Source organism: Myotis lucifugus, unplaced genomic scaffold (assembly GCF_000147115.1).
Source record: "Myotis lucifugus unplaced genomic scaffold, Myoluc2.0 scaffold_296, whole genome shotgun sequence".
NCBI lineage: Eukaryota > Metazoa > Chordata > Mammalia > Chiroptera > Vespertilionidae > Myotis > Myotis lucifugus.
The window spans coordinates 1,050,293-1,063,790 of NW_005871344.1; the positions used below are offsets into that span (position 1 = coordinate 1,050,293).

A 13,498-nucleotide genomic window follows, 5' to 3' on the forward strand; every position below is an offset into this window, starting at 1 on the left:
TGGGGTAGAGTGATAATAGGAGACCACAGGACTTGTTTTTCTAACTCAAGGAAGGAAGATTCCCTTTTCAGGATGAGTCCTGATTTCCCACAAGAACCGGGGCAATGTCATAGACACTGTAGTTTTCCCCAGCGTGTAGCCAGTGCTGAGCTCAAAGAAAAGATTTAGTAAATCTTTGTTGAAAGAATAAATGAGCCCTAGCTGTTTGGCTCAGTGGATAGAGCGTTGGCCTGTGGACTGAAGGTCCTGGGTTTGATTCTGTTAAAGGGCACATGCCTGGGTTGTGAGCTCGATCCCCGGTGGGGGGAAGAGCAAGAGGCAGCCGATCCATGATTCTCATCATTCATGTTTCTATATCTCCCTCTCCCTTCCTCTCTGAAATCAATAAAAATATATTTTTTTAAAAAAGAATAAACGAGTCTCCTGCTGTCTTGTACTTCTGGGTTTTGACAACCATTTTTGTCTCATGCAAGTAAATCACTACAACTACAGATGGGTAAAGTTTAAACCCAGTGAAATAAACTGTTCATTTGCAAACTATTATTCTCATCTGCATCTTGACAGATAGAATCTCCTTTGATTCACGACTTAAAAAATAACAAAATTAATTATAGGAACAAAAAATAGCTTCGTCTTTGAAAAAGGGAAGAAATCTTTAAAATTGTCATTCGGCCCTAGCTGGTTTTGCTCAGTGGATAGAGCATCAGCCTGTGGACTGAAGGGTCCCAGGTTTGATTCTGGTTAAGGGCACATGCCTGGGTTGTGAACTTGATCCCCAGTAGGGGGTGTGCAAGAGGCAGCCAATCAATTATTCTCTCTCATCATTGATGTTTCTATCTCTCTACCTCTCCCTTCCTCTCTGAAATCAATAAAAATATATTTAAAAAATAAATAAGTAAAATTGTCATTCGGTTAGGGATTATTTGGAATGAGAATTTATCTTCATTTTGGATGAATTCATCGACCAATTTATAGTTTAAAATTATTTTAAGTTTTTAAAAATTCTGGTAAGAATCAGAGTAGTAATGTAACAAACTGTGAGACATCTATAATAATAAAAGTGTAATATGCTAATTAAACCAGACAGCCAAAAGACCCTCCCAACGTCCTTCTGGATGAAGCCAGGGCTGTGAGGGCCGAGGCAAGCCACAGAGGCAAGCTGCCTCAGCTGCGAGGGCTGAGCCCCTTGTACGAATTTTGTGCATCAGGCTTCTAGTATAATACATGCCTACATTTACAGAGAGAGAAAAATGCAAGTTTCTTCAGTCATGGAAAGGATTTATTAGCATAAGGAAAGGACCTTTAGGTTGATGATCTCCAGATCCAGAGAGCCCTGTCAATTCCTAGCAAGTTGCATTTTTGGAATATAATACTCTAATTCTATACAGAGATGCTTCAGAGGACTGTTTTATATTATGCCCTCAGCTGTTGGTACTAGTATAACAAATGATCAGGGGGTTTTTGGGGGGTTTCTCTGTAAAACTGTGAGCACAAGGGCACCCTGCGTTGTATTGTTCATGGTTGTTTATGTAAAAATGCCTGTTAAATTTCTTTAGTGTTTAGAACTTTAAAAAAGATTCTCCTCCCATCACTAAGGCATGCTTTCCTTTATTAAATCGGAAGAGCTACAGAATTCTTTAGACTTGGCTGCCGGAAAACTCGGAGTGTTTTATATAATTGGTCTTGGTTTCCTTAGCTGTGTTTTCTGGTATGATGACTCTCCTTCTAACCCGCTTCTCTAGGGTTTTCTTATAAGCTGCCTCAAAATTTTTAGAAGGGTATAAGTAATTAATAAGCACTTGTATGAATAAGATGCACAAAAGGAGCTTGGTTGTCATTTCTGCTTTCTTCACCTTACTCCTTCAGGCCAGCCTGGATTCTTTACTAGTATATTGAGGCATGGGGAAAAATGTAGGTGTAGCCATAGTGCACAGGTATGCATCTTCCCCACCAGGTGCTGCCTGTCCCTCCCCATCTCTTCTGGAAGACAGAACTTCATTTTCCAATTAAAAACTGAATACATGAGATGGCAACAGAGGGAATAGTGCTTAATCCACCTACTTTTTTTGTTATTGTCACCATGAAGCTTCTCAAATGTTAATCTCTGCTGCTTTAACTTTTAAATATAAGAAGACTATATAGGCAAGCAAAAAAACACTCCTTGGTTTATATAAAAATCGGTCTTATGATTATTGCTCTTTGAGCAAATAGTGCAACTAATTGGAATATCAGAAATCTGGAACTCAGGTTTTCCTCTGCAGCTAAAGAAGTTTGAGCTCTCTTAGGCTGCTCTTGTTAAGAGCTTCTTAATGTGGCCACGATTAAATTTTTATTGCACTGTATTTTCTCTCTGAAGGGAAATCTTATGCAAACATGAAATCACTGTATCAATTTACCATTATTTTAATAAGCTAAATCCTTTGAGTTCTCATTCCCTCTTCTAGCCTTTGTTTCTGAATTAGACTCCCTCAAGGAATAGAATACTGAGGATTGGGGAAATTCATTAATGATGATTTTAGATTCATCTATGTACCTGTTCCCTCTTTTTAACAAATGTAAGATGCTGGGTATAAGATGCACCATTGTTTTATATTTTATGCTTATATTTAAGAAAAAGAGCTACAAAACAAACAATATTGCAGTGCCTTATCACTTAGAGCTATTTTGATTTACTTAAACATTTTTTAAAGTTGAATATTACTTTTATACAAACCAAAAAGAGAAATGCAAGCAAAATAAACTGGTAAGGTATTTCTAAATATTTTTTCACATTCAGAATCCTGTTGTAATCTGGTCAGCAGGTGGGAAGATGTTTCTGAGATATAAACAATCATAAAAAGAATGTGTACGTTAGAATCCATGAAATATGAAATTCACTTCTTAGACTCCAGGAATATTGGTTAATGGTTATCTCCAAGCTAAATTAATAATAATACCTCACAATTTGTAAAATACTTTCACATTAGTTACATCCTTTGATAATTATAGCATCTGTGTAAAGTTGGTAGGAACTTTCCTCTTTAGAGATGAGAGAACTAACTGAGCCTTTGAAAACTTTGGTACATTTGTCCAAGGCCACACAGCTAGAAAACACAGTATCAGGAGTTGATCTATTTGCTCTAAACCACTTAACCTTTTCTAGTAATATTGAAAAGTACAGGAGCAAATTAAACTTTCTTTAACTAACTTCTTTAATGTAAGGCAGTGGTTCTCAACCTTCTGGCCCTTTAAATACAGTTCCTCATGTTGTGACCCAACCATAAAATTATTTTCGTTGCTACTTCATAAGTGTAATGTTGCTACTGTTATGAATCATAATGTAAATATCTGATACGCAGGATGGTCTTAGGCGACCCCTGTGAAAGGGTTGTTCGACCGCCAAAGGGGTCGCGACCCACAGGTTGAGAACCGCTGATTAAGGGAATTAAAGTTCAAAAACAAACCTCAGTGTTGACTGAAATACATGAATGAGTAGATGGACTACAGCTATGGGTCTTTTTTAAAATGTTTATTTTATTATTATTTTTTAATTTTCTTTATTGGTTGAGGTATTACATATGTGTCCCTATCCCCTCCCCAGCCATCCCCTCACCCCCCTGATGTCTGTATTCATTGGTTATGCTTATATGCATGTGTACAAGTCCTTTGGTTGATCTCTCCCTCTTCCCCCCAACCTCCCCTGCCTTCCCAGCAGATGAGTGGATTAAAAAACTGTGGTACAGCTATGGGTCTTTTAAAACAAATCACCTGCATAAAAAGTATTATGCTAATAATCTCTTGATTATTTGAGACTGAACTAATAAACTGTTGACTTTTTTCCTTTTCAAATTAGACTCTAAAGTGTCCTTCATGTTTTTGTAGCTCCTAACATCAAGTGCTGTTCACAAGTGGGGTACTGAAATTCATGAAGGGATCTACAACATGTTGATGCTTTTAATAGAACTGGTTGCAGAGAGAATAAAACAAGATCCAATTCCCATTGGTCTCCTGGGTGTGCTTACAATGGTATAGTATCTCCAAAATATGAAGTGCGTTGTTTTATATTTTGTTTAACATACCTACTATCCTCTGACTTGTACTTAATGAGTGACAATATTATCATTAAAGATATTAACTTAGCTGTTAGGATCCTTGCTTTTTATTTTGAAAGCAGAGCAGCCATTCTGTTTTCACTTTTAAAGAAATTCCTTTCTAATTTTAGTAGTTTTTTTCAGTTCTTAGAATGATTAAATATCTTTCCTTATGTCTCCCTGGTTATTTACGGCATAAATACTTTCACATAGGGTGTTCATGTAGTTTGCTTTCTGGCCTTTTTCCCTGACTAGCAATAGTAGTGCATGAAGAAGGAATGCTCTTGTTTTCCCTCCTAACTTCTGTCTTCACTGCCTTTCTGCCCAGCTCTGCCTGTGGCAGCCCTAAGATATCTTGAACATTGGTATCCCCTTGCTTGAATCAGCCTGTTACCTCCTTCTCTTCCCTCACAGCAAATGTTGAACAGGACAGGAGAACACCACTTTAGTCATTTGTTCCTCTGCATCAGCTAGAGTATGCTTTGTGAGGATACTTGTAAGATTCCGTTAATAAAGAAGCCCAAGGCTGTATTTTTATCTTTTCTAATGTTAATATGTGTTTCTATAGAAATAAATAATAATAATGTTTCTATGTTCTCTTTGAATCTAGGCTTTCAATCCTGATAATGAATACCATTTTAAAAACAGAATGAAAGTGTCTCAAAGGAATTGGGCAGAAGTGTTCGGAGAGGGAAACATGTTTGCTATCTCACCTGTATCTACTTTCCAAAAGGTAAACATAATTTTGTTTCATCTTTTATTGAGAAATGTATTGAAAAAGGTTTCTGTACTGTAAAAATAACAGTTTACACAGAAGAGTTAAAACAGTCTATGAAAAATGACAAATATTCTGTATGACTCACAAAATTGCTGACCTTTCTTTTTTTTTAGATATTCTATATTTTTCCATAGATGTTAACTAACATCATGAAGAATTTTATGGACTTGAAGTGATGTTGAGTGAAATGAGAAATGACTACATAACATCAGTGCCCTGTTTACTGAATTATCAGAACCCCAGTTTAATAGCTGTCCCAGTTCCTTATTTGAAATCATTTGAATTGACTAATTATACCTAGAAAAAATAATTTAGTAGTTTCATGTATAATTTTCTTTTAAACTCCATAAGCATTAACAGTTTTGTTTTCAAGTACAGAACCAGTATCTTTATATCTTTCAAGTCCTACAGTGTGTGAATAGCGTTATATCCACAAGGAGGACATAATTTAAACAATCCCTTGATCAAACAACTGGTTGTTAAGAAACAGTTGAAAGAAGTCAAGTTAGTAGATAAAAAACTTGTCCATTGCTTTAGCAGAATAGAGGTTCTTTATCAGAAGTAGAGGTTTGGAAGTAAATGTTCAATCATTTATTGACCATATACTGTGTCTGACATTATTCTATGTTTTGGAGATATAAATTAAAAGGCCATTTTTCTTAATACAAGGAGTAATAAGACATGATTCATAACTTAAAGCATAGTGGAAGAAATACGAAAACAAAAAATTACTATATAACAAACAATAGGTACAGTTATAATACAGACTTAGAGACTCCTAAAATTATATATAGTTATGTCAGAGATTTGCATTACGAAGCATTTGGGAAAACCTTTCAAAATGTTTTTCAGATTTTAATACATGTCTGTCCAGTATTTTTTAGAAAAAAAGAAATATAAGAGTTCATGGGAACTTTTTATATTGCCATCTCAATTTCTATTTTCTTTTCTCATAGGAACCTCATGGATGGGTTGTGGATTTGGTAAACAAGGTATACAACTTTTATTAATGACTTACTTTTCATGTTCTAATAAAATTTCCTAGAATTTAGTATATTAAGTAGATGACAACTAGAGAGAATAATCAGAATTTTTTCCTAGGGAGACAGGTTTTATAGTCCCTTCCTCTTTTTTATGCATGATGTTTATCCAGATGGAAACCAGCCTTAGGACTCAGCACATCTCCTGCAGTGAGTGTGTCACAAGGGCATAGAGTGCATTGATAGAGTAGAACGTTAGCCTTAATTCCTTGCTTAAAATATTAATGTGTGGCATTTTAAAATGAACTTGTACCTTCTTTCCAGTTTGGAGAATTGGGTGGATTTGCAGCAATTCAAGCTAAGCTCCGTTCAGAAGATATAGAACTTGGGGTAAGTTAAGCCCCTACATGTGCCTGATGTGGAAGTTCACTTTATATTTGTGTTGGTATGTAACCAAGGGACATGACCTGGACACATTAAATTAAATGTTACAGTATAATATAGTCTTTACAGAGCCAGCTTCCATAGTTTTGATAACCGTAGAAATGCTTACTCTTATTCATAACAACCAAATTTCAATATAGGGTGTTATTTCATTAATTTCCCTTTGCATATGGTATTCTTCTCTTAATTTGTGATGGCTACATGCAGTTTTCTTGTTATTTAAGGACAATTGGTATATGTGGCAAGTATTTGTGTACATAACAATTTTATGCCTCAGTTAAATCAATTTATTTCATAGAATCAGGCACAAACAAAATACTCTAAGGTTGTATAGTAAGCTTTTTGGTGTTACAACGATGCATAGATAACAGAGGGCTGTAAAAGGAGCTGAGAATCATCCCTCAGGTGCAACACCATTATCTTTTCATGTCAACTTCATTTTCTCAAAAAAAATTTAACCTTGTGGTTAGGGAAATAATTTAATCTTTAATTTTGCACAGACTGCTGACTTGTTCATAGCTGGGAGCACTTTATTCTGTTCTCTAGGTAATTAGTCATTCAATTAAAAACAACTTATGTAGCCCTGGCCAGTTTTGCTCAGTGGTTAGAGGGTCACAGATTCGATTCCTAGTCAAGGGCACGTACCTTGGTTATGGGCTCCCTAGCCCCTGTAGGGGTTTGTGCGGGAGGCATCTAATTGATGTCTCTCTCTCTCACATCGATGTTTTCCTTTCTCTCTCTCCTCCTCTCCCCTCCCTTCCACTCTCTCTGGAAATCAATGGAAAAAATATCCTCAGATGAGGATTAAAAACAAACACTTATGTACTTTCCATGTATAAGACACTGTGCTAGCTACTGTAAATAGATCAGAGCAGAAAATTATATGTAAAATTATATGCCTAAGTGATGCAAATTGTGGTTAGAGTAACAGTTATTTCTGTGGGACCATGACTAATCTTTGCATGAGGGACATAACAGTCAAGGAAAAAGACTGATGTTATGGTTGGTAATAGACTGACCCTTTCTTGCCACCCACTGTTTGTCCTTAAAGATCAGATGCCTGCCAGATCATAAGTACTTCCACTGACCCTGATCAGGAAGCCTCTTCCACCTTCCCTGAACATTAGCTAGGTTGTTGGGCTGTTGTTTTATCCCCATTGAATAAACTATGTTAGAAATGACTGTTGACCAGGAAGATAATAGGTAGTGATTTTAAAAAGCAAAAATAAAACAGAAACCTATTGAGAAAGAGGGTTTTATTCAGCTGATATCAGAAATTTAACTTCATTTTTTAAAAAAGGTTAACACAGCCCTGGCTGGCATGGCTCAATTGGTTGGAGCTTTGTCCTGTACTCTGAAAGGTCTCAGGTTTGATTCCCGGTCAGGACACATATACAGGTTGTGTGTTCCATCCCCAATTGGGGCATGTGCAGGAGGCAGCCAATGTTTCTCTTCTTCCCTTCCCCTTTCTCTTTCCCTAAAATCAATAAAAGCATGGTCTTGGGTGAGGATTAAAAAAAAAAAATACAGAGCAGCCAAAATTTCTACACTATTTGGATGAAAATTGGTTAAAGATAGATATATAGGGATCTGAGCTTATTGTCATTATTTTCAAATGTCTTGAGGTTAAAGATTTTTCCAAGATTTTTTCCTCAGTTCAGACCATTTTTTACAACAACTGTGTTGTGTATTGCAGTTGATGTAGAATTATATTGTTTAGGTTGTATTGAGGGATGGTAAAATTCAGGCCTAAGAGAAAGAGATTCCAAAATTGAGACTCTTAAAAAGTATGATGAAAATTTCACAATAAATGCCTGATTTCTGACCAGTTAAGAAGGTGACTATGTCCCAGAATAAATTTAGGCCATATGATAAATGGAGTACAATTTAATGTTTCATTTTACATTAACATTTACACTCACATTAAATATTTTGAATTTGAAAAATACTGGGGGAGGGAGACCATTCACAGTCCGTCAGTTAAAATTAATATCTGTTCAGAATAAGAAGTGAAATTTGCCTTTCTTGCACTCTGTCCCCACCACACGAATATACCTACCTCCTAGAAAATGGTTACCATTTTAGGCTTAGCCTTTCTGAGTTTTTTCTAAATTTACATAAAATACATCTGTACATGTTCTTTCTCTCTTTAAGACTAAATTATAATCAAGCTATGCCTAGTAGCATTTTTTCATTTAACATTATATCATGGACATCTTTCCAGGTTAGTACTGTCAGTGTTTTTAATGGCTCCAGTGTATTCCTACAGAAGTTGTACCATGATGCAGTCATCTATGAATGAGCATTGGATTATTTCTAAGTTTTTGCTATTGCGGAGAGTATTCCATGTAAATTTGTCTTTATTTGTATATGCAGCCATTTTTGAAGGATAGGTTGCTGGAAAACAGGATTTCTGGGTTAGAGACTTACATACATCTTAAAATTATAATTGCTAGTGCTAAATCTCTTCCTCACAAAGTCATTTCCTAATCCTTTTATTAGTGCTGATTATTTTCAATCTTTAATTTTTCAATATGATGGATAGGAAATGATATTTTATTAATTTGTAATATTCCAATTTTCTGTGAATTTGAGCATTTCATCATACAATTATTGGCTGTTTCTATTTCTTCTTTAACTTGACCCAGTTATGTAGGTCTCTTTTGGTTTTTTGTTTTGATAAATTTCAGGAATTCTTTTTATAGTAAGCTTATCCAAGCCATGTTTATTTTGTGTGTTTGTAGATTTTTTCTTCCGGTCTCTTGCTTCTCTTTTCATTTTTATTGCTGGCTACACAGAAGCTTCAAAATTTTATGTAGTCATTATTTTTCTTAATGGCTTAAAAGATTCATAACTTGCTTGGGGAATGTTCTTCCCATCTCAGGGTTATAAAAACACTCATTTCATTTTATACTTTACAGTTTTATTTATCATTCTCATATTTTTATTCTTCTGAATATAATCAACATGTTAGGTTCTCCTGCAGAAAATCCCATTGAGATTGTGTTAAATTTATAGATAGTGTGTGGAGAATTTATATTTCTACTGTACTAGTCCTTTTCATGTAAGAACATGGTATCTCCTCATTTATTTGAGCCTTCTTGTATATATTGCAGTATACTTTTATAGTGTTCAAATATCTTTTTGTTAATGGCACATTTCACTCCTTCCCCAACCGTTCTCCCCTTTTCTCCTTTTTCAAATAAAAATTTTCAGTATTGTATAACATGAACTTCAGAATCATTTCAGCTAGTCCTCCAAAAAAGTTTTATTGGCATGCTGTTATTTAAATTACATTAACTTTTTATAATAATTTAAATGGATTGACATCTTTATATCAATTCTTTCTACCCAAGAGTTTAGTTGGCCTAGTTATTCATTTGTGACTTGATAAAACTTCTATTTAAAATTTTCTCTGACATAGCGAAAGGAATTTATTTAATGTTGAAGGAAAAGCGCCCACTTACATTTATTTCTAACCTTCACTGTCTTTTTTCAGGCAGTCTCAGCATTGGTGCAGCCCTTAGGGGTGTGTGCAGAGTACCTCAATTCCTCAGTGGTTCAGGTAAGATTGGGCCATTTACATTTACTTCAGAAGGTGATCTAAGACATACAAACAGTAATTATCTTTTTATCAGGTTTGTCCAGAATTGTACCTAATCCAGAGTAACTTCTAGTGGAAATACCAGCAGGAGAAAAATTTTAAATGATTAATAATTTAAGGTCTAGGAGACCTCTAACATTTGAGATTACTTTCCTTTTTAATTTATCATTTTATAAATGTAATCTAATCTAATAAAAGACAAAAAGGGTAATTGACCGTACCTTCGCTATGCTTCCCATTGGCTAATCAGGGCGATATGCAAATTAACTGCCAAGAAAGATGGCGGTTAATTTGCATACATAGGCACAATGATGGGAGGCGAAAGGGGAAGGACGGAAGAACAGTGATTGGAAACCCAGGCGGCAGGCAAGAGCTCGGTGGCAGGGCAAAGGTGGCCCGGGGGGGCCGCCTTTGCCCTGCCCCCCCAGCCCTGGATCGGTTAACCGGGGCCACCTTTGCCCACCCCCCAGCTGGTGATTGCGATCGGAGGTGCCGCCTTGCCTGCAGCCCGTGATCGCGATCAGCACTGAGGCTGCTTCCCATCCCTTGGACTGGCTTCCTTAGTAGTCTTGCAGGTTGAATCTGAAGAGGACAGGCCAGGCACCAAGGGACCAGCACTGCCAGCACTTGAATGTGAGCAGACAGAAGGAAAAAAGACCTTGAAGGCCTGTCCAAGGCGGTTTGGGTTTAAAATCAAGTGGGGTGGTCCGGAGCTGTAGGCACTGACAACCATGGCACTGGGGTTTCTTCCCCTGCCTAGACACTCCACAAGGTCACTTGAGCCTACCCTGCTCCAGATGAAGTGTGACACTGCACACGGAAGAAATGTAGTAAAAAAATAAAAACCGATGACCAAGGGCCCACCTCCATGAGCTCTCGGGAGCCTCTGAGCAGTGGGCACCCGACTATTTTAGGGGCTTCAGGTGAGCAGGGGACACAGAGGGGTCAGGAAACCTCCCTGGAGGTCGGGCGGTAGGTCTGATGGTGGATCCATCCGCCCTGCTGTCTGCCAACAGCTGCCTCCTCCGCGGAGAATGGGAGAACAAAGGGAGGGGGCGATTCTGCAAACCCCAGAGGGAATCCAGGGTCCCAGGTACTCTGCCCCACCCGCTGACACTGGCTATGAGGGCACTGCAGCAGCCAACCAGCCTCATCCATCCCCCCCCGCAACACACACACACACCTACTGGTCGCAGATATAGGGAGCACCCTTTCTGAGGGGAGACGCCCACCAGGTATAAAGAAGGTATACAGAAGGCGCTCAGCGAGAAGTCCCCACGGGTTGTGTTTGCACCTTCATGCTGTCTCCCCTCCCCACCCCGCCACTGCAATGCCGAAGGAAGCCTGATTCAGGAACCACCCCCCTGTTGACCACCCACACGGAAAACAGCGTGTGATAAACATGTCCCCCAGACGCCTGAATCTGCCTCAAAAGGAAGACCCTACAGACCCGGAGCAGGAAGATGGGGACTGAGACAGAAGGTCTGGGAAAAGCAGGGCTGCCCCACCTGCTCTCCGTCCCCCTCCCTGTGTGAAGCGCCTGCACCGCCGCCCTTGGACGGAGGCCTGCGAAGGAGTGAAGAACTGTGGCTGTGCCTGTGGCTGCGCTCGGCCTGCCGTCGTGGATAAGCAGGAAACATACGTACGTGCCAGAATCTAAAACCCTCTTTATCGGTAACAGAGCAAATAATGCAAGACCCACACGTGTTTCTAAACAGGACTCTGGCTGCGTGTGAACCCAGATCGAAGGCCTGCTCTCCACCGAGGAGGCTGCAAAGGCTGCTCCTCTCTCCAACAAAGGCAACCTAGAGATTTAAAGGGAAAAGGAGATATAAATAAAACAAAATAGCAACAAGCTCTGAAGCCGCTGCTGTCAAATCCTCCACGTGGTGGTGACGTCAGAGCCTGTCTCCCCGCGCTTGGGGCTCAGACAGCCAAGCTGCTGACACCTGCCAGGTCGCCTGGCACCGGCCTCATCTACCCACGGCCACTTTCAACCTCCCGCCTGCTCCTGGAGCCGGTGGGCTTGCAGATGGAGGCTTCTGTGTTAAAGCAACCCTGTTGGTGGAGCACAGACACGTGTGGGCTTTTTGATGAGAACCCGTAGCATCCCTTCAGGAACGTGTTTTTAACTGTTCTGAGATCACGCTCCCAGCCTTGGCGACTCTCAAATAGGCCTCAGCGATTCCACTTGCCCGATGCAAAGACTGACCCGGGTTTCACGGAGATGGAACCCTCGGTCTGGAACAGACCGGGAGGAAAAAACAGGGTCTGATCGCAGCCCCATGGCAGTCAGTGCTGGGTCGGTGTGGAAGTCAGTCCTGCAGTCATTGAACATGGGGTCAATTAATATTAAGTGACATAGGGTCAATTAATATCTCTTTGAGAGGAGTTGAGAATATAAAGTACAGTGTAGAGCAATTACTTATATTATTTCACATAAAACTTTTCAACTAAGATATTTTTCTTTATTTAAAATGTATCTTTATTGTTGAAAGTGTTACAGATGTCCCTTTGTTTTAGTTTTGTTTTTTTTCCCCCATTGATCTCCTCCACCCTGCACCCACCCCTTCCAGGCCTTAGCCAGACTACTGTCTGTGTCCATGGGCTATTCCTATCTAATACATAAAAATCTAGAAATATTTAGAGAAAATAAAATAAAAGATATGCCAGGTAAATATTGAACAGAAGCGCTGAAGTTGCTGCATGAATACTTGCAGGCTTGAAGCCAAAACACAACTCATGAGATAAAGTTAGTCATTGTAACATAACAAAAGGTTTCTTTCACTAAAGAGATAAGATGGCTCCCAATACTTATACACATAATAGAACAGTGTATGGGTTCAGAATGAGCCTCACCAAGTGTGTCTCAGTGGTATGCAGATTTTTGAGCTAAGGGCAATTTTAGCTTCAGGCTCAAGTGAAAATTCTTCCCCTCCCTTTAACTACCTAAAAAAAATTGAATTAGAGGCCTTGCCCATAATAAGACATTATTTTTATATAACAAAAGGCTAATATGCAAATCAACAGAACAGCAGAACGACCGGTTGCTACGACACGCACTGACCACCATGGGGCAGATGCTCAATGCAGGAGCTGTCCCCTGGTGGTCAGTATGCTCCCGCAGGGGGAGCACCGCTCAGCCAGAAGCTGGGCTCATGGCTGGCTAGCGCAGCAGCGGTGATGGGAGCCTCTCCCGCCTCCACGGCAGCACTAAGTATGTCCGACTGATGCCTTAGGCCTGCTCCATGGAGGTGCGAGAAGGAGCAGTTCAGGCTGAGGGACCTGCCCCTCCATGTGCACAAATTTTGTGCACCAGGCCTCTAGTTTATATATAACAGCATATATTTTTTTTTTCATTTTCTTGTCTGTAAAAAGGCTGCATAAATCCCACTCCCTTCACAGGATTTTTAAGGTTCGGTACCATTATGTATTAAATTAGATCAATGTTGAACAACCCACTAGACTAACTTACTAGCTGAATCTCTCACTACCGAATAACAGCTTGATAGCACATCTTGTCTGATTTCCTGTCTCTGCATGTTGTAAGTCAACAGATCATAGAATACTCAAAGCTGTGAGTGTTCAGTTTTGTAGTGCTTAAGGCCTATTATACTCTCAT

At 39.1% G+C, this 13,498-nt stretch overlaps 1 protein-coding gene across 3 annotated transcripts in view; it reads left to right on the plus strand.

The window, feature by feature from the left end:
* Positions 1–13,498, plus strand: part of USP24 (ubiquitin specific peptidase 24) — a 123,165-nt gene that overhangs the window by 27,727 nt on the left and 81,940 nt on the right. For all 3 annotated transcript variants that reach the window (XM_023763651.1, XM_023763650.1, XM_023763652.1), the window contains exons 4-8: positions 3,862–4,005; positions 4,681–4,803; positions 5,805–5,840; positions 6,153–6,218; positions 9,772–9,837. In XM_023763651.1, the coding sequence (XP_023619419.1) occupies positions 3,862–4,005; positions 4,681–4,803; positions 5,805–5,840; positions 6,153–6,218; positions 9,772–9,837 (435 nt within the window). The remainder of the gene's footprint in view (positions 1–3,861; positions 4,006–4,680; positions 4,804–5,804; positions 5,841–6,152; positions 6,219–9,771; positions 9,838–13,498) is intronic.